The sequence below is a fragment of the Coregonus lavaretus genome (genome assembly GCF_964263955.1).
Source record: "Coregonus lavaretus genome assembly, contig: HAP1_SCAFFOLD_659, whole genome shotgun sequence".
NCBI classification, from domain to species: domain Eukaryota; kingdom Metazoa; phylum Chordata; class Actinopteri; order Salmoniformes; family Salmonidae; genus Coregonus; species Coregonus lavaretus.
Genome location: NW_028166415.1, coordinates 194,051 through 219,977, shown reverse-complemented (window position 1 = coordinate 219,977; position 25,927 = coordinate 194,051). Strand labels below are relative to the sequence as shown.

At 45.2% G+C, this 25,927-nt stretch overlaps 2 protein-coding genes across 2 annotated transcripts; both read left to right on the top strand.

The window, feature by feature from the left end:
* The first annotated feature begins 13,805 nt into the window (after positions 1 to 13,805).
* Positions 13,806 to 15,791, top strand: LOC311114758 (C-C motif chemokine 13-like). The gene is made up of 3 exons (XM_084189993.1): positions 13,806 to 14,403; positions 14,634 to 14,760; positions 15,461 to 15,791. Exons 1-3 carry the CDS (start codon positions 14,340 to 14,342, stop codon positions 15,597 to 15,599), a joined length of 330 nt encoding a protein of 109 aa, XP_084046119.1. The 5' UTR covers positions 13,806 to 14,339; the 3' UTR covers positions 15,600 to 15,791.
* Positions 15,792 to 18,771: 2,980 nt separating this feature from the next.
* LOC311114754 (microtubule-associated tyrosine carboxypeptidase 1-like) lies at positions 18,772 to 25,340 on the top strand (the record flags this gene model as incomplete). Its single annotated transcript, XM_084189989.1, has 5 exons — positions 18,772 to 18,855; positions 19,653 to 20,738; positions 20,982 to 21,125; positions 21,878 to 22,010; positions 24,997 to 25,340. Exons 2-5 carry the CDS (start codon positions 19,677 to 19,679, stop codon positions 25,338 to 25,340), a joined length of 1,683 nt encoding a protein of 560 aa, XP_084046115.1. The 5' UTR covers positions 18,772 to 18,855; positions 19,653 to 19,676.
* Positions 25,341 to 25,927: the final 587 nt, after the last annotated feature.

Here is a 25,927-nt window from a genome sequence, read left to right as displayed (position 1 = left end):
ACACAGACTGTTATTACAGCATTATACCAGTTCATAAAGTAACACACAGACTATGTTATTACAGCATTATACCAGTTCATAAAGTAACACACAGACTATGTTATTACAGCATTATTCCAGTTCATAATAACAATTAAATGTATTGGAAGTTAGTTCCGTTTTGCTCCTCTAGATGGGGCCAGTCAGTGTTGATGAGACCGATGAGAGGGATTTGAAAGGGCTTGTGACAGAGATAGTCCATACACTGAGTGTACAAAACATTAGGAACCTTTCACGCTCAACAGTTTTCTGTGTGTATCGAGAATTGTCCACCACCCAAAAGGACATCCAGCCAACTTGACACAACTTGTGGGCAAACATTGGAGTCAACATGGGCCAAGCATCCCTGTAGAACACTTTCGACACTTTGTAGAGTACACGCCCCGACGAATTGAGGCTGTTCTGAGGGCAAAAGGGTGGGTTGCAACTCAATATTAGGAAGGTGTTCCTAATGTTTTGTACACTCAATGTATATTCTCTATACATTTAGAATGCTAAAATGAATATCATAGAGAATTTTTCAGAACACTTGATTTATTTAAAGAACTGCAGATGGACAAAGTGAAAAAAACAATATATATACATCAGTATAGTAGAATAGTTATATATACAACCCATCAATCCATCACAATATCATCAAAGTAAATACATTAATTGAATACTATGATCCACTCTTTCACAGGATATGTTTGAAAGCTTCAACGGATTTATAACATATAAAATGTTAAATAGGTTACTGAATAGCTACATGTCAAATATGTTTTTAATGTTACAGAAAAATAAACAATGAATATATCCTAGACCTAGCACATTACATTGAACCTACTCCATACCAAGCTCAGATAGGGTATTGACATGTCTGACTAGGGCTGCATCCCTAATGACACCCTGTTCCCTTCATAGTGCACAACCAAGGGTTAGGGTGTTAGGAGGGGATGGCGGTTGACGACATCATGGTCGATCTGCTCTCAATCTTGGTCACATGACTCTGGACCCAGGCTTCAGAAGGGTCAACACAAAATGTCTTCCCTTTCTGTGTGGTGAAACTGCAACAGAGTCACAACACATTGTCACTCATGACATCCAGTCTACAATATGAATGCTCCATCTGGTCTAGTACAGTGTAGCCTAGATATAGCCTGGTTCCAGATGTGTTTGTGCTATCATGCCAACTCCTTGTCACTCCTGGTCATGTTAGGCATAACAAGGAGTTGACGTGATAGCACAAACAGATCTGGGACCAGGCTCGCCTAGATGTCCAGTTTACTTTAGACTATGCTTACTTACATCAGTGCTTTGCGAGGGCAGCTACTGGAGGTTGCTCTGAGAGAAACCACTTGTTTAAGAGGGATCCTCTGGGTGAAATGCATACAGCATTCAGTTGCCGTTTCCAACGCAATGACAGCTGTAAACAAATGATCATAAACCACAGTTATCATGAAGATCTCCAGGAGCGTATCCAACAGCGTCTTACACAGCATGGCTACTCATCCACTCCCCAACACACACACACACACACACACACACACACACACACACACACACACACACACACACACACACTGTACACACACACACACACACACACACACACACACACACACACACACACACACACACACACACACACACACACACACACACACACACACACACACACACACACACACACACACACACACACACACACACACACACCTGCAGACGTGGTATGGAGGGAGCAGAGCAGTCCCAGGAGGAGTAGAGCAGTCAGGGTCTTCATGGTTCAGAGATGGTTGAGATGCTGAAGATTGTGTTGTCTGAGATGGTCACTGATGTTCTGGTCACTGATGTTCTGGTCTCTGATGTTCTGGTCACTGATGTTCTGGTCTCTGATGTTCTGGTCTCTGATTCTCCGGTCTGGTTCTATGCCTGAGGTCTGATCTGACCTGTCTTTTATACAGAGAGCTGGTCCATCAGACCCATTGACAATTGAGGGGGGAAACTCCCCTCCAACCCTCATTCACTCTGAATATCTTTCTAAGAACCAACATTCTGTTCGTTAGGTTCCTCTTCCTCAATTCTCTGTACCTCTGTTTCCACCAGTATGTTCAATAGCGCTGCTATTTTCTGAAATACGCAGAATACATTTACTGGAGAATTGCATATCAAAGGAAGGCTATTAAAGTGGACTACATACTATGATACATTACATCAAATACAAGAACAATTAAGATTAAATGAAGTTCTCTACATCATAAGCAACTAGTTTTAATTAATACTTGAAATCAACTATGAATATTTCAACTTTTAAATACAGATGTTAGGATGTGTCCATGTTCATAAAAAACCTACATTGCTGTACTCACAAAGTAGCATACTGTAAACCGTTACATCCTAGTGAAATGAAATGATAGAATAGTTTTCTATCAATGACTCTAAGATTTAGTGTGGTGTGGTTTGTGTCTTCCCTCAGTTTGGAAGGTAGGTGGTTCGATCCCTGGTCGAGTCTTAACAACAACAACAAATAATGGGACCCGATGCCTCTTTGCTTGGAACTCAGCATTAAAGTGGCATTCTGCAGTTGCTATATCCATTTTTGGACATATAAATAATGATTATATACCCCATTGATTAATGAAGAATATAACTTATGAACGCTTCATCAGCATACTTCAACTGCCGTACCCAATCAGAACCCAAAATATGAGCTTTTTTACTCCAATGTTTGTGAACAAAGTAAATGTAAACAACCACTGTTTAGCCTCAAAACATGTTAAAACTATAATGTTGAGATCATGGATGGTCAGTCCTTGCATTCATAGTTCTATCTATGAATTTGAGAGTGGTTACATTTGTCCAGACCTATCCCTAGCTTTTTACTGAAACAGGGGGAGGGAAATGTTTTGTTATTGTTTCAACTGCTGATTGTCTCTTTAAGGAGATGGGGTAAGGTCCTGCAATAGACTAACATCCTGTCCAGGGGGTGTACTTGTATCCTACATCAAGTAGTATCATGCTACAGAAACAGGTTAACACACGCTACGGGCAGATTTGGCCCGGACAAGACTACTGTAGTCTCTGTAACTCTCCCTACACTCACACCAACTTCACTAGACGACTGTAGTCTCTGTAACTCTCCCCACACTCACACCAACTTCACTAGACTACTGTAGTCTCTGTAACTCTCCCTACACTCACACCAACTTCACTAGACTACTGTAGTCTCTGTAACTCTCCCCACACTCACACCAACTTCACTAGACTACAGTAGTCTCTGTAACTCTTCCCACACTCACACCAACTTCACTAGACTACTGTAGTCTCTGTAACTCTCCCCACACTCACACCAACTTCACTAGACTACTGTACTCAATGTAACTCTCCCCACACTCACACCAACTTCAATAGACTACTGTAGTCTCTGTAACTCTCCCCACACTCACACCAACTTCACTAGACTACAGTAGTCTCTGTAACTCTCCCTACACTCACACCAACTTCACTAGACTACTGTAGTCTGTAACTCTCCCCACACTCAAACCAACTTCACTAGACTACAGTAGTCTCTGTAACTCTCCCCACACTCACACCAACTTCACTAGACTACTGTAGTCTCTGTAACTCTCCCCCTACTCACACCAACTTCACTAGACTACTGTACTCAATGTAACTCTACCCACACTCACACCAACTTCACTAGACTACTGTAGTCTCTGTAACTCTCCCCACACTCACACCAACTTCATTAGACTACTGTATACTCTGTAACTCTCCCCACTCTCACACCAACTTCACTAGACTACTGTAGTCTCTGTAACTCTCCCCACACTCACACCAACTTCACTAGACTACAGTAGTCTCTGTAACTCTCCCTACACTCACACCAACTTCACTAGACTACTGTAGTCTCTGTAACTCTCCCCACACTCAAACCAACTTCACTAGACTACAGTAGTCTCTGTAACTCTCCCCACACTCACACCAACTTCACTAGACTACTGTATACTCTGTAACTCTCCCCACTCTAACACCAACTTCACTAGACTACTGTAGTCTCTGTAACTCTTCCCAATCTCACACCAACTTCACTAGACTACAGTAGTCTCTGTAACTCTCCCTACACTCACACCAACTTCACTAGACTACTTTAGTCTCTGTAACTCTCCCTACACTCACACCAACTTCACTAGACTAATGTAGTCTCTGTAACTCTCCCCACACTCACACCAACTTAACTAGACTACTGTAGTCTCTGTAACCCTCCCCACACTAACACCAACTTCACTAGACTACTTTACTCTCTGTAAATCTCCCCACACTAACAACAACTTCACTAGACTACTTTACTCTCTGTAAATCTCCCCACACTAACACCAACTTCACTAGACTACTTTACTCTCTGTAAATCTCCCCACACTAACACCAACTTCACTAGACTACTTTACTCTTTGTAAATCTCCCCACACTAACACCAACTTCACTAGTCTACTGTAGTCTCTGTAAATCTCCCCACACTAATACCAACTTCACTAGACTACTCTACTCTCTGTAAATCTCCCCACACTAACACCAACTTCACTAGACTACTTTACTCTCTGTAAATCTCCCTACACTCACACCAACTTCACTAGACTACTGTAGTCTCTGTAACTCTCCCCACACTCACACCAACTTCACTAGACTACAGTAGTCTCTGTAACTCTTCCCACACTCACACCAACTTCACTAGACTACTGTAGTCTCTGTAACTCTCCCCACACTCACACCAACTTCACTAGACTACTGTACTCAATGTAACTCTCCCCACACTCACACCAACTTCAATAGACTACTGTAGTCTCTGTAACTCTCCCCACACTCACACCAACTTCACTAGACTACAGTAGTCTCTGTAACTCTCCCTACACTCACACCAACTTCACTAGACTACTGTAGTCTGTAACTCTCCCCACACTCAAACCAACTTCACTAGACTACAGTAGTATCTGTAACTCTCCCCACACTCACACCAACTTCACTAGACTACTGTATACTCTGTAACTCTCCCCACTCTCACACCAACTTCACTAGACTACAGTAGTCTCTGTAACTCTCCCCACACTCACACCAACTTCACTAGACTACTGTAGTCTCTGTAACTCTCCCCCTACTCACACCAACTTCACTAGACTACTGTACTCAATGTAACTCTACCCACACTCACACCAACTTCACTAGACTACTGTAGTCTCTGTAACTCTCCCCACACTCACACCAACTTCATTAGACTACTGTATACTCTGTAACTCTCCCCACTCTCACACCAACTTCACTAGACTACTGTAGTCTCTGTAACTCTCCCCACACTCACACCAACTTCACTAGACTACAGTAGTCTCTGTAACTCTCCCTACACTCACACCAACTTCACTAGACTACTGTAGTCTCTGTAACTCTCCCCACACTCAAACCAACTTCACTAGACTACAGTAGTCTCTGTAACTCTCCCCACACTCACACCAACTTCACTAGACTACTGTATACTCTGTAACTCTCCCCACTCTCACACCAACTTCACTAGACTACTGTAGTCTCTGTAACTCTTCCCAATCTCACACCAACTTCACTAGACTACAGTAGTCTCTGTAACTCTCCCTACACTCACACCAACTTCACTAGACTACTTTAGTCTCTGTAACTCTCCCTACAATCACACCAACTTCACTAGACTAATGTAGTCTCTGTAACTCTCCCCACACTCACACCAACTTAACTAGACTACTGTAGTCTCTGTAACCCTCCCCACACTAACACCAACTTCACTAGACTACTTTACTCTCTGTAAATCTCCCCACACTAACAACAACTTCACTAGACTACTTTACTCTCTGTAAATCTCCCCACACTAACACCAACTTCACTAGACTACTTTACTCTTTGTAAATCTCCCCACACTAACACCAACTTCACTAGTCTACTGTAGTCTCTGTAAATCTCCCCACACTAATACCAACTTCACTAGACTACTCTACTCTCTGTAAATCTCCCCACACTAACACCAACTTCACTAGACTACTTTACTCTCTGTAAATCTCCCTACACTCACACCAACTTCACTAGACTACTGTAGTCTCTGTAACTCTCCCCACACTCACACCAACTTCACTAGACTACAGTAGTCTCTGTAACTCTTCCCACACTCACACCAACTTCACTAGACTACTGTAGTCTCTGTAACTCTCCCCACACTCACACCAACTTCACTAGACTACTGTACTCAATGTAACTCTCCCCACACTCACACCAACTTCAATAGACTACTGTAGTCTCTGTAACTCTCCCCACACTCACACCAACTTCACTAGACTACAGTAGTCTCTGTAACTCTCCCTACACTCACACCAACTTCACTAGACTACTGTATACTCTGTAACTCTCCCCACTCTCACACCAACTTCACTAGACTACAGTAGTCTCTGTAACTCTCCCCACACTCACACCAACTTCACTAGACTACTGTAGTCTCTGTAACTCTCCCCCTACTCACACCAACTTCACTAGACTACTGTACTCAATGTAACTCTACCCACACTCACACCAACTTCACTAGACTACTGTAGTCTCTGTAACTCTCCCCACACTCACACCAACTTCATTAGACTACTGTATACTCTGTAACTCTCCCCACTCTCACACCAACTTCACTAGACTACTGTAGTCTCTGTAACTCTCCCCACACTCACACCAACTTCACTAGACTACAGTAGTCTCTGTAACTCTCCCTACACTCACACCAACTTCACTAGACTACTGTAGTCTCTGTAACTCTCCCCACACTCAAACCAACTTCACTAGACTACAGTAGTCTCTGTAACTCTCCCCACACTCACACCAACTTCACTAGACTACTGTATACTCTGTAACTCTCCCCACTCTCACACCAACTTCACTAGACTACTGTAGTCTCTGTAACTCTTCCCAATCTCACACCAACTTCACTAGACTACAGTAGTCTCTGTAACTCTCCCTACACTCACACCAACTTCACTAGACTACTTTAGTCTCTGTAACTCTCCCTACACTCACACCAACTTCACTAGACTAATGTAGTCTCTGTAACTCTCCCCACACTCACACCAACTTAACTAGACTACTGTAGTCTCTGTAACCCTCCCCACATTAACACCAACTTCACTAGACTACTTTACTCTCTGTAAATCTCCCCACACTAACAACAACTTCACTAGACTACTTTACTCTCTGTAAATCTCCCCACACTAACACCAACTTCACTAGACTACTTTACTCTCTGTAAATCTCCCCACACTAACACCAACTTCACTAGACTACTTTACTCTTTGTAAATCTCCCCACACTAACACCAACTTCACTAGTCTACTGTAGTCTCTGTAAATCTCCCCACACTAATACAAACTTCACTAGACTACTCTACTCTCTGTAAATCTCCCCACACTAACACCAACTTCACTAGACTACTTTACTCTCTGTAAATCTCCCTACACTCACACCAACTTCACTAGACTACTTTACTCTCTGTAAATCTCCCCACAATCACACCAACTTCACTAGACTACTGTAGTCTCTGTAACTCTCCCCACACTCACACCAACTTCATTAGACTATTGTATACTCTGTAACTCTCCCCACTCACACACCAACTTCACTAGACTACTGTAGTCTCTGTAACTCTCCCTACACTCACACCAACGTCACTAGACTACTGTAGTCTTTGTAACTCTCCCCACACTCAAACCAACTTCACTAGACTACAGTAGTCTCTGTAACTCTCCCCACACTCACATTAACTTCACTAGACTACTGTATACTCTGTAACCCTCCCCACTCTCACACCAACTTCACTAGACTACTTTAGTCTCTGTAACTCTCCCTACACTCTCACCAACTTCACTAGACTAATGTAGTCTCTGTAACTCTCCCCACACTCACACCAACTTAACTAGACTACTGCAGTCTCTGTAACTCTCCCCACACTAACACCAACTTCACTAGACTACTTTACTCTCTGTAAATCTCCCCACACTAACACCAACTTCACTAGACTACTTTACTCTCTGTAAATCTCCCCACACTAACACCAACTTCACTAGACTACTGTAGTCTCTGTAACTCTCCCCACACTAACACCAACTTCACTAGACTACTGTTGTCTCTGTAAATCTTCCCACACTAACACCAACTTCACTAGACTACTGTACTCTCTGTAAATCTCCCCACACTAACACCAACTTCACTAGACTACTTTACTCTCTGTAAATATCCCCACACTAACACCAACTTCACTAGACTACTGTAGTCTCTGTAAATCTCCCTACACTCACACCAACTTCACTAGACTACTTTACTCTCTGTAAATCTCCCCACACTAACACCAACTTCACTAGACTACTTTACTCTCTGTAAATCTCCCCACACTAACACCAACTTCACTAGACTACTTTACTCTCTGTAAATCTCCCCACACTAACACCAACTTCACTAGTCTACTGTAGTCTCTGTAAATCTCCCCACACTAACACCAACTTCACTAGACCAATCTACTCTCTGTAAATCTCCCCACACTAACACCAGCTCACTAGACTACTGTAGTCTCTGTAAATCTCCCCACACTAACACCAACTTCACTAGACTACTGTACTCTCTGTAAGTCTCCCCACACTAACACCAACTTCACTAGACTACTTTACTCTCTGTAAATCTCCCCACACTAACACCAACTTCACTAGACTACTTTACTCTCTGTAAATCTCCCCACACTAACACCAACTTCACTAGACTACTTTACTCTCTGTAAATCTCCCCACACTAACACCAACTTCACTAGACTACTTTACTCTTTGTAAATCTCCCCACACTAACACCAACTTCACTAGTCAACTGTAGTCTCTGTAAATCTCCCCACACTAACACCAACTTCACTAGACTACTGTACTCTCTGTAACTCTCCCTACACTCACACCAACTTCACTAGACTACTTTACTCTCTGTAAATCTCCCCACACTCACACCAACTTCACTAGACTACTGTAGTCTCTGTAACTCTCCCCACACTCACACCAACTTCATTAGACTATTGTATACTATGTAACTCTCCCCACTCACACACCAACTTCACTAGACTACTGTAGTCTCTGTAACTCTCCCTACACTCACACCAACGTCACTAGACTACTGTAGTCTTTGTAACTCTCCCCACACTCAAACCAACTTCACTAGACTACAGTAGTCTCTGTAACTCTCCCCACACTCACATTAACTTCACTAGACTACTGTATACACTGTAACCCTCCCCACTCTCACCAACTTCACCAGACTACAATAGTCTCTGTAACTCTCCCTACACTCTCACCAACTTCACTAGACTAATGTAGTCTCTGTAACTCTCCCCACACTCACACCAACTTAACTAGACTACTGTAGTCTCTGTAACTCTCCCCACACTAACACCAACTTCACTAGACTACTTTACTCTCTGTAAATCTCCCCACACTAACACCAACTTCACTAGACTACTTTACTCTCTGTAAATCTCCCCACACTAACACCAACTTCACTAGACTACTGTAGTCTCTGTAACTCTCCCAAAACTAACACCAACTTCACTAGACTACTGTTGTCTCTGTAAATCTCCCCACACTAACACCAACTTCAATAGACTACTGTACTCTCTGTAAATCTCCCTACACTAACACCAACTTCACTAGACTACTTTACTCTCTGTAAATATCCCCACACTAACACCAACTTCACTAGACTACTGTAGTCTCTGTAAATCTCCCTACACTCACACCAACTTCACTAGACTACTTTACTCTCTGTAAATCTCCCCACACTAACATCAACTTCACTAGACTACTGTGCTCTCTGTAAATCTCCCCACTCGCACACCATCTTCATTAGACTACTTTACTCTCTGTAAATCTCCCCACACTAACACCAACTTCACTAGACTACTTTACTCTCTGTAAATCTCCCCACACTAACATCAACTTCACTAGACTACTGTAGTCTCTGTAAATCTCCCCACACTAACACCAACTTCACTAGACTACTTTACTCTCTGTAATTCTCCCCACACTAACACCAACTTCACTAGACTACTGTACTCTCTGTAAATCTCCCCACACTAACACCCACTTCACTAGACTACTGTACTCTCTGTAAATCTCCCTACACTCACACCAACTTCACTAGACTACTTTACTCTCTGTAAATCTCCCCACACTAACACCAACTTCACTAGACTACTGTACTCTCTGTAAGTCTCCCCACTCTCACACCATCTTCACTAGACTACTTTACTCAATGTAACTCTCCCCAACTATCACCAACTTCACTAGACTACTTTACTCTCTGTAATTCTCCCCACACTCACAACAACTTCACTAGACTACTGTACTCAATGTAACTCTCCCCACTCTCACACCAACTTTACTAGACTACTGTAGTCTCTGTAACTCTCCCTACACTCACACCAACTTCACTAGACTACTGTACTCTCTGTAACTATCGCTACACTCTCCCCAACCTCACTAGACTACTGTACTCTCTGTAACTCTCCCCACACTCTCCCCAACCTCACTAGACTGCTTTAGTCTCTATAACTCTCCCCACACTCACACCAACTTCACTAGACTACTGTAGTCTCTGTAACTCTCCCTACACTCACACCAACTTCACTAGACTACTGTAGTCTCTGTAACTCTCCCTACACTCACACCAACTTCACTAGACTACTTAAGTCTCTGTAACTCTCTGCACACTCACACCAACTTCACTAGACTACTGTAGTCTCTGTAAATCTCCCCACACTAACACCAACTTCACTAGACCAATCTACTCTCTGTAATTCTACCCACACTCACACCAACTTCAATAGACTACTGTACTCAATGTAACTCTCCCCACACTCACACCAACTTCACTAGACTACTGTAGTTTCTGTAACTCTCCCTACACTCACACCAACTTCACTAGACTACTGTGGTCTCTGTAACTCTCCGCACACTCACACCAACTTCACTAGACTACTGTGGTCTCTGTAACTCTCCGCACACTCACACCAACTTCACTAGACTACTTTACTCTCTGTAAATCTCCCCACACTAACATCAACTTCACTAGACTACTGTAGTCTCTGGAAATCTCCCCACACTAACACCAACTTCACTAGACTACTGTAGTCTCTGGAAATCTCCCCACACTAAAACCAACTTCACTAGACTACTTTACTCTCTGTAAATCTCCCCACACTAACACCAACTTCACTAGACTACTGTACTCTCTGTAAATCTCCCCACACTAACATCAACTTCACTAGACTACTGTACTCTCTGTAAATCTCCCCACACTAACACCAACTTCACTAGACTACTTTACTCTCTGTAAATCTCCCCACACTAATATCAACTTCACTAGACTACTGTACTCTCTGTAAATCTCCCCACACTCACACCAACTTCACTAGACTACTGTAGTCTCTGTAACTCTCCCCACACTCACACCAACTTCACTAGACTACTGTAGTCTCTATAACTCTCCCCACTGTCAAACCAACTTCACTAGACTACTGTAGTCTCTATAACTCTCCCCACTCTCACACCAACTTCACTAGACTACTGTAGTCTCTGTAACTCTCCCAACACTCACACCAACCTCACTAGACTACTGTAGTCTCTGTAACTCTCCCAACACTCACACCAACTTCACACTCAGCAGAAACAGGCTTTAGCTGTATAATTGAAGAAATTCTAGAAAATGTTTTCCATCATGTGCTGTTTTCAAAATGAGTTCAAAACTGATGACATAAGACTCCTTGTAGGCCTGTTATACAATCATACTGACTGACCCATCTGGATATACAATCATACTGACTGACCCATGGATCTCTATCTATATCATTAAATAGGGTTCAGTTGAAGATGCATATTTTGCTGACACAATCTCTGAACCAAGCATCCTGTTTCAGTTCAGTTCAGAAAGACTCTCACTTCCCCATTCTGTCATTAGAACCTCGTCTGTTGCAAATTACTGCAGCTTTTCTAAGAACAAACATTGCTGCACTCTTCTCTCATTCTCTAAATGTTTGTAATAACTTGAAGCCAGAGTTCACAGTACTGCACAGAGTTACTGGTGAAAACAGGGAGGGACTGACAGTAACTGCACAGGCAAGCAAATGTAAAGTGAATTAATGAATGAATAAATAAATTAACAAATGAATGAATGTATGAATAAATGAGTTGAAACAAACTAAAGTGGTAACATTTGTGAAGTTACCACCCAGCAAACATGACCCCATGACCCCATGTGGGCACCGGCTAGTCCACACCAAGCCTCACATCAAGCCCACACCAGCCCAACGGGCTAGCCCACACAAAGCCCACATCAGCCCAACGGGCTAGCGCAAACCAAGCCCAAACCAAGTCCACACCAGCCCAACGGGCTAGCCAACACCAAGCCCATACCAGCCCAACGGGCAAGGCCACACCAAGTCCACATCAAGCCCACATCAGCCCAACGTGCTAGCCCACATCCCAGCTACTTCATAATGTTAAGGCGGGGGCACATTAGAACATTTTGGGGCATGGTTTGCACACAGTTCTTCTTCTCACCTGCCTTGGGGCCACTTGCCTTGGGTCCACCTGCCTTGGGGCCAACTGTCTTGGGGCCACCTGTCTTGGGGCCACCTGTCTTGGGGCCACTTGCCTTGGGTCCACCTGCCTTGGGGCCACTTGCCTTGGGGCCACCTGCCTTGGGGCCAACTGTCTTGGGGCCACCTGTCTTGGGGCCACCTGTCTTGGGGCCACTTGCCTTGGGGCCACCTGCCTTGGGGCCACCTGTCTTGGGGCCACCTGTCTTGGGGCCACTTGCCTTGGGTCCACCTGCCTTGGGTCCACCTGCCTTGGGTCCACCTGCCTTGGGGCCACCTGTCTTGGGGCCACCTGTCTTGGGGCCACCTGTCTTGGGGCCACCTGTCTTGGGACTACCTGCCTTGGGGCCACCAGTCTTGAGGACCAACGTGGAGCCAATGAGCAAAGGCAGGTTCACCGAATGTGGGCAGCCTGCAGGGACCAATATTGTAGCCCTAATTATTTATAATTCTTCTAAATAAAATGGACTTTTAATAACTGAATTGACTTGAAATAATACCCACTGTCTGTGTGTGGATTTAATAAGCAGTAATATGTTTGAAGGATATATTTGATTTCTAAATTGGGGGGGGGCTGGGGGGGTTTTGTTGCACACACAGAGTCATTAAAGCAGAGGAAGAGGAAGATGGTGATTAGAGGTCTGGGTATGCTGGATCTGAGAAAGACTACTGTGTGAGTACAGCAATTAAGTTATTTGTTTTTATCAACATGGACACATCCTAAAATCTGTATTTAAAAGTTGAAAGATACATAGTTGATTTCAAGTATTGCTTATAAACTAGTTGCTTATGATGGAGAGAACTTAATTTAATCTGAATTGTTCTTATATTTGATGTAATGTATCATAGTATGCAGTTCACTTTAATAGCCTTCCTTTGATATGCAATTCTCCAGTAAATGTATTCTGCGTATTTCAGAAAATAGCAGCCTATTGAACATACTGGTGGAAACAGAGGTACAGAGAATTGAGGAAGAGGAACCTAACGAACAGAATGTTGGTTCTTAGAAAGATATTCAGAGTGAATGAGGGTTGGAGAGAAGTTTCCCCCCTCAATTGTCAATGGGTCTGATGGACCAGCTCTCTGTATAAAAGACAGGTCAGATCAGACCTCAGGCATAGAACCAGACCAGAGCATCAGAGACCAGAGCATCAGAGACCAGAGAATCAGAGACCAGAGCATCAGAGACCAGAACATCAGAGACCAGAACATCAGAGACCAGAACATCAGCTAGACCCCTGATACAGAACCAGACCAGAGAATCAGAGACCAGAGCATCAGAGACCAGAACATCAGAGACCAGAACATCAGAGACCAGAACATCAGCTAGACCCCTGATACAGAACCAGACCAGAGCATCAGAGACCAGAACATCAGAGACCAGAACATCAGAGACCAGAACATCAGTGACCAGAGCATCAGAGACCAGAACATCAGTGACCAGAACATCAGAGACCAGAACATCAGAGACCAGAACATCAGAGACCAGAACATCAGAGACCAGAACATCAGAGACCAGAACATCAGTGACCAGAACATCAGAGACCAGAACATCAGAGACCAGAACATCAGAGACCAGAACATCAGAGACCAGAACATCAGTGACCATCTCAGACAACACAATCTTCAGCATCTCAACCATCTCTGAACCATGAAGACCCTGACTGCTCTACTCCTCCTGGGACTGCTCTGCTCCCTCCATACCACGTCTGCAGGTGTGTGTGTGTGTGTGTGTGTGTGTGTGTGTGTGTGTGTGTGTGTGTGTGTGTGTGTGTGTGTGTGTGTGTGTGTGTGTGTGTGTGTGTGTGTGTGTGTGTGTGTGTGTGTGTGTGTGTGTGTGTGTGTGTGTGTGTGTGTGTACAGTGTGTGTGTACAGTGTGTATATGAGTGTATAGGAAGAAGCACCATGTGTTGACCAGTGAGTGTGATCGTCCTTTGTTTCCAGCTGTCATGGGGATTGAAGCAATAACTGCCAGAAATTGCTGTGTGAAGTTCCACCCCAGGAGGCTCCCTCTTGATGCAATGGTGTCAGTTTATAAGACCCCTAGTAGCTGCCCTCGCAAAGCACTGGTGTAAGTTAACCACAATGCACACACACACACACACACACACACACACACACACACACACACACACACACACACACACACACACACACACACACACACACACACACACACACACACACACACACACACACACACACACAGATTTCTAAAGGCATAACATGTTCTATACCGTTTGTGGACGGGTCCAAATCTGTTGCTAGGGATGCATGGTTACAACCTCCGATACATAGAGACCCTATACTTCACTGTCCTGTAGTGGTGATAGTATAGGATCACTAAGGCTGTCAGAGTTCATCAGTTAACTAAAGGTCACTTTCTGTCATTTTAGTGCACTATTGTTATTTAATCGTGATTAATCGCATTGTCTGAAAGCATTCCAAATATACGGAAAACATTAAAAATATATCATCTATAGAGCTAAAAGGACAATGAGATGTCAAAACAAGTTGACGTTGAGGTTATTAAAGAATGTGTGTTTTATCAATTTACCAGAATTTGCTAACAGTTACTTTGGAAAAAATCAAGACGTCAATGTTCTTGTAATGCTTTTTGTATTAAAAAAAATCTTAAATTACAGCTCCATTTGAGCAAATTCTGAATCTGGAACCAGGCTACATCTAGGCTAAACTGTACTAGACCAGATGGAGCATTCATATTATAGACTGGATGTCATGAGTGACAATGTGTTGTGACTCTGTTGCAGTTTCACCACAAAGAAAGGGAAGACATTTTGTGTTGACCCTTCTGAAGCCTGGGTCCAGAGTCATGTGACCAAGATTGAGAGCAGATCGACCACTGCCAAGACGACGATGATGTCATCAACCACCGCCACCACCAGCTAACTGCCATAACTGTCAGATCTGTCAAGAAAATAGAATATCATATTTTTGTTGTACATAGAATAATATTATTTTATTCTTATTTATTGACCATAGTGTAAATAGTGTAAAGTTACTGTGTATTTTGAAATTATTATTTTTGTCAACAAATTCATATGTTTGTTTCAGCAATAAAGCTAAATACTTCCACATTTTAATAACTAAGTTAATTGTGTTCTTATTGTGGTACTCATACTTTGATTAAAAAACGCTTCACATTTGTGAGGGAGAGTTTTTCACAACTACTTGAGGCATGGAGCCAGTTACATGGACAGATATCAACTATTTCCATAAACTAGCAACCAGCAGATTCAGCATTTTGGTTGTTTCTTATTTCAGAAAACAATTCATGTGTTACATTTACATTTTAGTCATTCAGCAGACGCTCTTATCCAGAGCAATTAGGGTTAAATGCCCTTGCTCAAGGGCACATCGACAGATTTTTCACCTAGTCGGCTCGGGGATTAGAACCAGCGACCTTTTGGTTATTGGCACAACGCTCTTAACCACTAAGCTACCTGCCGCCCCTGTTACAACTCACAAAACTGCATAGAACTCTGCTTCCGAGAGAACAGAGGTCAACAGTCAGCAAAACAGAAACAGAATAAACTGTTCAACTCAGTGAAAAAACGTGATTGTCCTGTTTTTTTTTATTTATTACATTTTACACACTATGGAGGTCGAAATAACACTCTGAAATTGTGATAATGCCCTTTTTAGAGTAAGCTTTTTATAGAAGAAAAAAAGTGCCTCGAATTTCAGTCTGTTCAGGTGGGATGGAGTTATTGGCCCACAGCATGACATCACAATCTGATCTGATTATTATGACCAATGACCAGTCGTCTTTTATTTGCATATGTATCCTACTTTGAAGGGGTTAAGCAGGGTAGGCTGCAGAGTCTAGACCAGGGTTCTTCAATTCCGGTCCTGGAGGGCCGAAACACCTCTGTTTTTCATCCTCTCCTTCTTAATCAGGGGCTAATTCAGACCTGGGACACCAGGTGAGTGCAATTAACTACCAGGTAGAAATAAAAAACCAGAAGTGTTTCGGCCCTCCAGGACCGGAATGGAAGAACCCTGATCTAGAGGATCCTATCCACCACTGTATTACAATGTGTATCGGCACAGCCACACAATCAGACTGAGCATTTCAATGGCAAAAAGGAGGCTCTGGAAAATAAATGGTAAAAAATATATATTTCAAGTTATTTTCATGAAATAAACACACAGTGATTTATTAGACATAATGTTATTTAAACGTTGAATTAAAAAGACTGGGGGCATTACTGAAGGGCTTTCTGAGGAGTTTAACCACAGGACCTTACAGTGTATTCGAAAAGTATTCAGACCCCTTGACTTTTTACACATTTTGTTACGTTACAGCCTTATTCTAAAATGGATTAAATTGTTTTTTTTTTCTCCTCATCAATCTACACACAATACCCCTTAATGGCAAAGCAAGAACAGGTTTTTAGAAATGTTTAGTAATTTATTACAAATAAAAAACTGAAATATTACATTTACATAAGTATTCAGACCCTTTACTCAGTACTTTGTTGAAGCACCTTTGGGAGTGATTACAGCATCGAGTATTCTTGGGTATGACGCTACAAGCTTGGCACACCTGTATTTGGGGAGTTTCTCCCATTACTCTCTGCAGATCCTCTCAAGCTCTGTCAGGTTGGATGGGGAGCGTTGCTGCACAGCTATTTTCAGGTCCTCCAGAGATGTTCAATCAGGTTCAAGTCCGGGCTCTGGCTGGGCCACTCAAGGAATTCAGAGACTTGTCCCGATGCCACTCCTGTGTTGTCTTGGCTGTGTGCTTAGGGTCGTTGTCCTGTTGGAAGGTGAACCTTCGCCCCAGTCTGAGGTCCTGAGCGCTCTGGAGCAGGTTATCATGAAGGATCTCTATGTACTTTGCTCTATTCATCTTTGCCTCGATCCTGACTAGTCTCCCAGTCCCTGCCGCTGAAAAACATCCCCACAGCATGATGCTGCCACCACCATGCTTCAATCTTGGTTTCATCAGACCAGAGAATCTTGTTTCTCATGGTCTGAGAGTCTTTAGGTGCCTTTTAGCAAACTCCAAATGCCTTTTGCTGAGGAGTGGCTTCCGTCTGGCCACTCAGTGCTGCAGAGATGGTTGTCCTTCTGGAAGGTTCTCCCATCTAGACAGAGGAACTCTAGAGCTCTGTCAGAGTGACTATCGGGTTCTTGGTCACCTCCCTGACCAAGGCCCTTCTCCCCCGATTGCTCAGTTTGGACGGGCGGCCAGCTTTAGGAAGAGTCTTAGTGGTTCCAAACTTCTTCCATTTAAGAATGATGGAGGCTACTGTGTTATTGGGGACCTTCAATGCTGCAGAAATGTGTTGGTACCCTTCCCCAGAACTGTGCATCGACACAATCCTGTCTTGGAGCTCTACGGACAATTCCTTTGAACTCATGGCTTGGTTTTTGCGCAGACATGCACTGTCAACTGTGGGACCTTATATAGACAGGTGTGTGCCTTTCCAAATCATGTCCAATCAATTGAATTTACCACAGGTGGACTCCAATCAAGTTGTAGAAACATCTCAAGGATGATCAATGGAAACAGGATGCACCTGAGCTCAATTTCTAGTCTCATAGCAAAGGGTCTGAATACTTATGTAAATAAGGTATTTCTGTTTTTCGTTTGTTAATAAATGTGCAAAAAAATTCTAAAAACCTGTTTTTGATTTGTCATTATGGGGTATTGTGTGAGGATTTGTATTTATTTAATCAATTTTAGAGTAAGGCTGTAACATAACAAAATGTGGGAAAAGTCAAGGGGTCTGAATAATTTACGAAGGCACTGTATGTACATCTCAATATATTGATCTCACTATCAGGCTCTAACCGTTATAATTATACGGGGCTTATGTTAACCTCGGGGAATGTAGGCTACGTGCTCCTCACTGCTCCGTTGCCTCCGAGAGATGCCACGTGCGTAAGGACGCAGGATAGCGGCACGCACTGCGCATGGCTCGCTGGCTCGTTCATCAACGGTGCCACCGCGTCATATCTTCCAACACAGTCCGAACTTCCTCGCATGCCTCTCCGGGCGGCCCATCCACTATAGCTGCTCATATCCACCGGAAACCTTCCCGCCGCTCATTGTGGAGAGCTCTAGCAGAGCTGGGCGTCATGAATTAAAGAAAAGCCTGCGTTTACAAATCTGATCACCAAACCCCGCTGCAAGGTAAAACACATTTATGACTACGATTATTTGAGTTTTGGTTATTGTCTTGCTCATCCTCGATTTATTATCTGATTCTAAAGATCAGATCAGAAGAAAACTACACATGTTGAGAAAACCGTTCTTTTCTCGATTCATCCTTTACTGTCATTGAAAACAATATATTGACACTTATGGCTATTGACATGGCTATAATAATAACACAGTGTCATAATAACGGTTTGTTGTAGGCTACAATATAGCACAACGAGTATTTTCCCCATTACATTACGCCCATGTCAGAATAACGGAGAGATATCCTGCTAATTTGTATGCAATACACTTTGGTGGTCCAAATGGATATAAAACCTCAATCCAATACACTGCAGAAGTCGCGCCTGCCGTGTGTAAATATAGGCTAAATATGTAGGCTAGACATCTATATGATTCGGATCTTTGTTCTTGTTTGAAGTCAATACTAGTCCCATATATGGGATGGCCAGAGCCCGTCCCGACCACCTAGTTTCGAATTCAGCAGCACAGAAACCCCGCCCCGACGGAGTCCTCTCTATGTTGCAGGCGGATTCAAAATCGGAGGTTTACTCGCATAATCAGATAATCAGACAGGGACATTTGCGTGCCCCTGTCCATAAAGCCACTAGGCCAGTAATGGGTCCATGGAATCCAGTTAAAGCAGTGGCACAAATGTTTTTGAACTTGTTGTCACCAATTCCTGACACAAGCACTGACTGCATAAAAGAGTCATAACAATCAATGGGTTATTTGTGACAGACCAAAAGCTGACCATCTTGTGTTTGCAGTGTGGTGTGGTTGGACCAGCGGTGATGGTTTTGGACCCAGGTGAGGACTGTATGGATCGGACAGATGTCCAGGGGGTCAGAGGGAGCAGCAGCACCACAGACCTGACAGGGCCAGAACCAAGACCGGATCCTCGCAAAACCACCACAAGCGACAGCACCAGACTAGAAAACACCAGACCGGATGCCCCCAAAACCACCACAACTAGAAAAGAAGAGACCAGACCTGACACTACCAAAACCATTAACACCACCACCACTAGAACAGAAGGCACCAGAGCAGACCCTCCCAAAACCACCACCAACAGAACAGAAGAACCAACACCGGACCCTCCCAAAACCACCACCAGCACCTGGCTCCGTGCCAGGACGAGCAGTGTCACCAAGAGGGAGCGGCTATCCAACTCCCACAATGGACCCCAGCCTCAACCTCAGTTGTTGGGGGCCAATGTCGGCCTTACCCCCAGCCCTAGGGCCAGTGTTTGCTCCTCGACCGACTCCTCTCACCCAGACTCGCCATATGATGGACCGGCGGTCTCTCTGCGGCGGGACGTCACCGTGGCAACGGCCTCGTCTCGGAACAAGGTGGCGACCAGGCCCCCACTCCGCCGGCCCCTCAGCTTGGACGTGACGCCCCTGCGTCTCCGTGGCTCTGAGCCCGTGCTGGACCGCAGGGTCCTGCATCCCCCCTGGCGCAGCGGTGGTGGTCCCTCCGCTGCCTCCTCGCCCCCAGCCCGCTCCCTCACCAGCCCCAGCCTGGGCCCCGGAGGCTGGATGCGCCGCAGCGAGAGCACCTGTACCGTCAACAACTCCTCAATGGGCCTCCGGGCCACCAGGGGGCGTATGCGGCCAGCCACCTCCCTTCCCCACATTGCCCGGGGGTTTGGAGGGGCCTCCACGCTGCCCTTGCCTTCCACGCCGCGGGGCCCCTGTCTCCTTGTGGCCCTCAGACCCGTTAACCTAGACCAGGAGAGGCAGGCCTTCTTCCAGTCTGACTATAAATACGACCCACAGTTTGAGTACTCGACCCCGGAGCCCAGCACTGTGCTGGAGAAATACAGAGAGGGATCTGGCCTCTTCCTCACACAGGTAGGTCTCTCTATCTGGCAAAGATATTAGATGATAGGAAGATAACCCACTCTGGGGATTGATTTATTCTCTCTCTCTCTCTCTCTCTCTCTCTCTCTCTCTCTCTCTCTCTCTCTCTCTCTCTCTCTCTCTCTCTCTCTCTCTCTCTCTCTCTCTTTCTAGGTGCTTCTCTCTCTAACGCTCTCTCTCATTCTCTCTCTTTCCCTCCTCTGTCTCTCTGGGTTTCTCTCTCTCTCTCTCTAGGCTGTTGGGATTATGGAGTGTATTCTGAGGAAGTTTGGTAACTATGAGAACTTTGAGGAGGTGACGGGAGGAAGTATTTTACCGAAGAGTAGAGTCTGGGCTGCTGCACGCAAGTACCTGCAGAAGGAGAACTGTGTAGGAGAGGTGAGTGAGTAGTGTGTTTGAGGGTAGGTGTGTTATGGGTAGTGTGTTTGAGGGTTGGTGTGTTATGGGTAGTGTATTTGTGGGTTGGTGTGTTACGTGTAATGCAGTGGAGGCTGCTGAGGGGAGGACGGCTCATAATAATGGTTGGATTGGAGTGAATGGAATGGCATCAAACCATGTGTTTGATGTATTTGATACCATTCCACCGATTCCTCTCAAGCCATTACCACGAGCCCCGTCCTCCCAAATTAAGGTGCCACCAACCTCCTGTGGTGTAGTGTGTTTGAAGGTTAGTGTGTTAACAAGATGTCTTTGTGTAATGATGATGATAACCTTGTCTAGAGGGTGGTGGTCTGTGTGATGATAACCTTGTCTAGAGGGTGGTGGTCTGTATGATGATGATGATAACCTTGTCTAGAGGGTGGTGGTCTGTATGATGATGATGATGATAACCTTGTCTAGAGGGTGGTGGTCTGTGTGATGATGATGATAACCTTGTCTAGAGGGTGGTGGTCTGTGTGATGATGATGATAACCTTGTCTAGAGGGTGGTGGTCTGTGTAATGATGATGATAACCTTGTCTAGAGGGTGGTGGTCTGTATGATGATGATGATAACCTTATCTAGAGGGTGGTGTGTCTGTATGATGATGATGATGATGATGATGGTAATGATGATGACCTGGTCTAGGTGGTGGTGTGTCTGTATGATGATGATGATGATGATGATGGTAATGATGATGACCTCGTCTAGGTGGTGGTGTGTCTGTCTGAGGAGCTGCTGTCGCAGGCTGTGATGATGGTGGAGAGGTGTCGTCCCACTCTGACTATCAACCTGTCTGGAGCACGACAACACTGGCTGGAGGGCATGTTCAGGCATGAGATAGGTACACTACACTGGCTGGAGGGCATGTTCAGGCATGAGATAGGTACACTACACTGGCTGGAGGGCATGTTCAGGCATGAGATAGGTACACTACACTGGCTGGAGGGCATGTTCAGGCATGAGATAGGTACACTACACTGGCTGGAGGGCATGTTCAGGCATGAGATAGGTACACTACACTGGCTGGAGGGCATGTTCAGGCATGAGATAGGTACACTACACTGGCTGGAGGGCATGTTCAGGCATGAGATAGGTACACTACACTGGCTGGAGGGCATGTTCAGGCATGAGATAGGTACACTACACTGGCTGGAGGGCATGTTCAGGCATGAGATAGGTACACTACACTGGCTGGAGGGCATGTTCAGGCATGAGATAGGTACACTACACTGGCTGGAGGGCATGTTCAGGCATGAGATAGGTACACTACACTGGCTGGAGGGCATGTTCAGGCATGAGATAGGTACACTACACTGGCTGGAGGGCATGTTCAGGCATGAGATAGGTACACTACACTGGCTGGAGGGCATGTTCAGGCATGAGATAGGTACACTACACTGGCTGGAGGGCATGTTCAGGCATGAGATAGGTACACTACACTGGCTGGAGGGCATGTTCAGGCATGAGATAGGTACACTACACTGGCTGGAGGGCATGTTCAGGCATGAGATAGGTACACTACACTGACGGTACCATACAGCATGTTGTCACCGTGTGGGGGATCTGGGATGTGTTTATCACTGACGGTACCATACAGCATGTTGTCACCGTGTGGGGGATCTGGGATGTGTTTATCACTGACGGTACCATACAGCATGTTGTCTCCGTGTGGGGGATCTGGGATGTGTTTATCACTGACGGTACCATACAGCATGTTGTCACTGTGTGGGGGATCTGGGATGTGTTTATCACTGACGGTACCATACAGCATGTTGTCACCGTGTGGGGGATCTGGGATGTGTTTATCACTGACTGTACCATACAGCATGTTGTCACCGTGTGGGGGATCTGGGATGTGTTTATCACTGACGGTACCATACAGCATGTTGTCACCGTGTGGGGGATCTGGGATGTGTTTATCACTGACGGTACCATACAGCATGTTGTCACCGTGTGGGGGATCTGGGATGTGTTTATCACTGACGGTACCATACAGCATGTTGTCACCGTGTGGGGGATCTGGGATGTGTTTATCACTGACGGTACCATACAGCATGTTGTCACCGTGTGGGGGATCTGGGATGTGTTTATCACTGACGGTACCATACAGCATGTTGTCACCGTGTGGGGGATCTGGGATGTGTTTATCACTGACGGTACCATACAGCATGTTGTCACCGTGTGGGGGATCTGGGATGTGTTTATCACTGACTGTACCATACAGCATGTTGTCACCGTGTGGGGGATCTGGGATGTGTTTATCACTGACTGTACCATACAGCATGTTGTCACCGTGTGGGGGATCTGGGATGTGTTTATCACTGACGGTACCATACAGCATGTTGTCACCGTGTGGGGGATCTGGGGTGTGTTTATCACTGACGGTACCATACAGCATGTTGTCACCGTGTGGGGGATCTGGGGTGTGTTTATCACTGACGGTACCATACAGCATGTTGTCACCGTGTGGGGGATCTGGGATGTGTTTATCACTGACGGTACCATACAGCATGTTGTCACCGTGTGGGGGATCTGGGATGTGTTTATCACTGACGGTACCATACAGCATGTTGTCACCGTGTGGGGGATCTGGGATGTGTTTATCACTGACGGTACCATACAGCATGTTGTCACCGTGTGGGGGATCTGGGATGTGTTTATCACTGACTGTACCATACAGCATGTTGTCACCGTGTGGGGGATCTGGGATGTGTTTATCACTGACGGTACCATACAGCATGATGTCACCGTGTGGGGGATCTGGGATGTGTTTATCACTGACGGTACCATACAGCATGTTGTCACCGTGTGGGGGATCTGGGATGTGTTTATCACTGACGGTACCATACAGCATGTTGTCACCGTGTGGGGGATCTGGGATGTGTTTATCACTGACGGTACCATACAGCATGTTGTCACCGTGTGGGGGATCTGGGATGTGTTTATCACTGACGGTACCATACAGCATGTTGTCACCGTGTGGGGGATCTGGGATGTGTTTATCACTGACGGTACCATACAGCATGTTGTCACCGTGTGGGGGATCTGGGATGTGTTTATCACTGACGGTACCATACAGCATGTTGTCACCGTGTGGGGGATCTGGGTTGTGTTTATCACTGACGGTACCATACAGCATGTTGTCACCGTGTGGGGGATCTGGGATGTGTTTATCACTGACGGTACCATACAGCATGTTGTCACCGTGTGGGGGATCTGGGATGTGTTTATCACTGACGGTACCATACAGCATGTTGTCACCGTGTGGGGGATCTGGGATGTGTTTATCACTGACGGTACCATACAGCATGTTGTCACCGTGTGGGGGATCTGGGATGTGTTTATCACTGACGGTACCATACAGCATGTTGTCACCGTGTGGGGGATCTGGGATGTGTTTATCACTGACGGTACCATACAGCATGTTGTCACCGTGTGGGGGATCTGGGATGTGTTTATCATCCTCACAGCATCATAAATTAGTTATGAGTTATTATTTCTGAGTTCTACGCAAACACAACTCAGTATTTGTGTTGAATTTGTTCACCAGCCATGTCCACTACAGAAGCCAAGTAAGGCTAGTCTAAAATGAACCATCCTTCATCTCTCTCTCCCTATCAGGTATACACTGCCTCAATACCTTCCTGTTATTCCATCTCTCTCTCAGGCAAACATTACCTGAAATAAACCTTCTTCCAGCTCTGTCACACACAACCTTAATACAATTCCATGATTTTCATCGCTCTCTCTCTCAAACATTACCTGAAATAAATCTACTTCCATCTCTCATCTCTACATCCCCGTGTTATTCCATCTCTCCCTCCCAGGAACCCACTACCTTCGGGGTGTGAACAACAACCTGCAGCCCTGGTCCACTTCCGCAGGCAGGAAGCAGTATGGCCTGAAACCGGCCAATCCCACGGAAGAGGGCCTGGCAAGCCTGCACAGTGTGTTGCTACGGAAACAGCCCTACCTGTGGCGCGCCGCTCTGCTCTACAATACGGTGTACCACGCCGCCAGGATGAGCTTCAGCCAGCTCTTCAGCGACATCGCTCAGTTCGTCCAGGATCCCGCGGTGCGCTGGGAGTACTGCCTCAGAGCCAAGAGGGGACAGACGGACACCTCGCAGCCTGGTGGGGGACAGTGTGTGTGTGTGTCTTTGATTGTGTGAGAGTGTGATCGTGTGTGAATAGACTCACCATTGCAGATGTACCAGTGGTAGATACAGTGCCTTCGGAAAGTATTCAGACCCCTTGACTTTTTCCACATTTTGTTACGTTACAGCCTTATTCTAAAATTGATTAAACTGTTTTTTCCCCTCATCAATCTACACACAATACCCCATAATGACAAAGCAAGAACAGGTATTTAGAAATTTTAAAAAAAGAAAAAACTGAAATATCACAGGTGAGGTGAACCTTCGCCCCAGTCTGAGGTCCTGAGCGCTCTGGAGCAGGTTTTCCTCAAGGATCTCTCTGTACTTTGCTCCATTCATATTTTCCTCGATCCTGACTAGTCTCACAGTCCCTGCCGCTGAAAAACATCCCCACAGCATGATGCTGCCACCCCCATGCTTCACCGTAGGGATGGTGCCAGGTTTCCTCCAGACGTGACGCTTGGCATTCAGGCCAAAGAGTTAAATCTTGATTTCATCAGACCAGAGAATCTTGTTTCTCATGGTCTGAGAGTCTTTAGGTGCATTTTGGCAAACTCCAAGCGGGCTGTCATGTGCCTTTTACTGAGGAGTGGCTTCCGTCT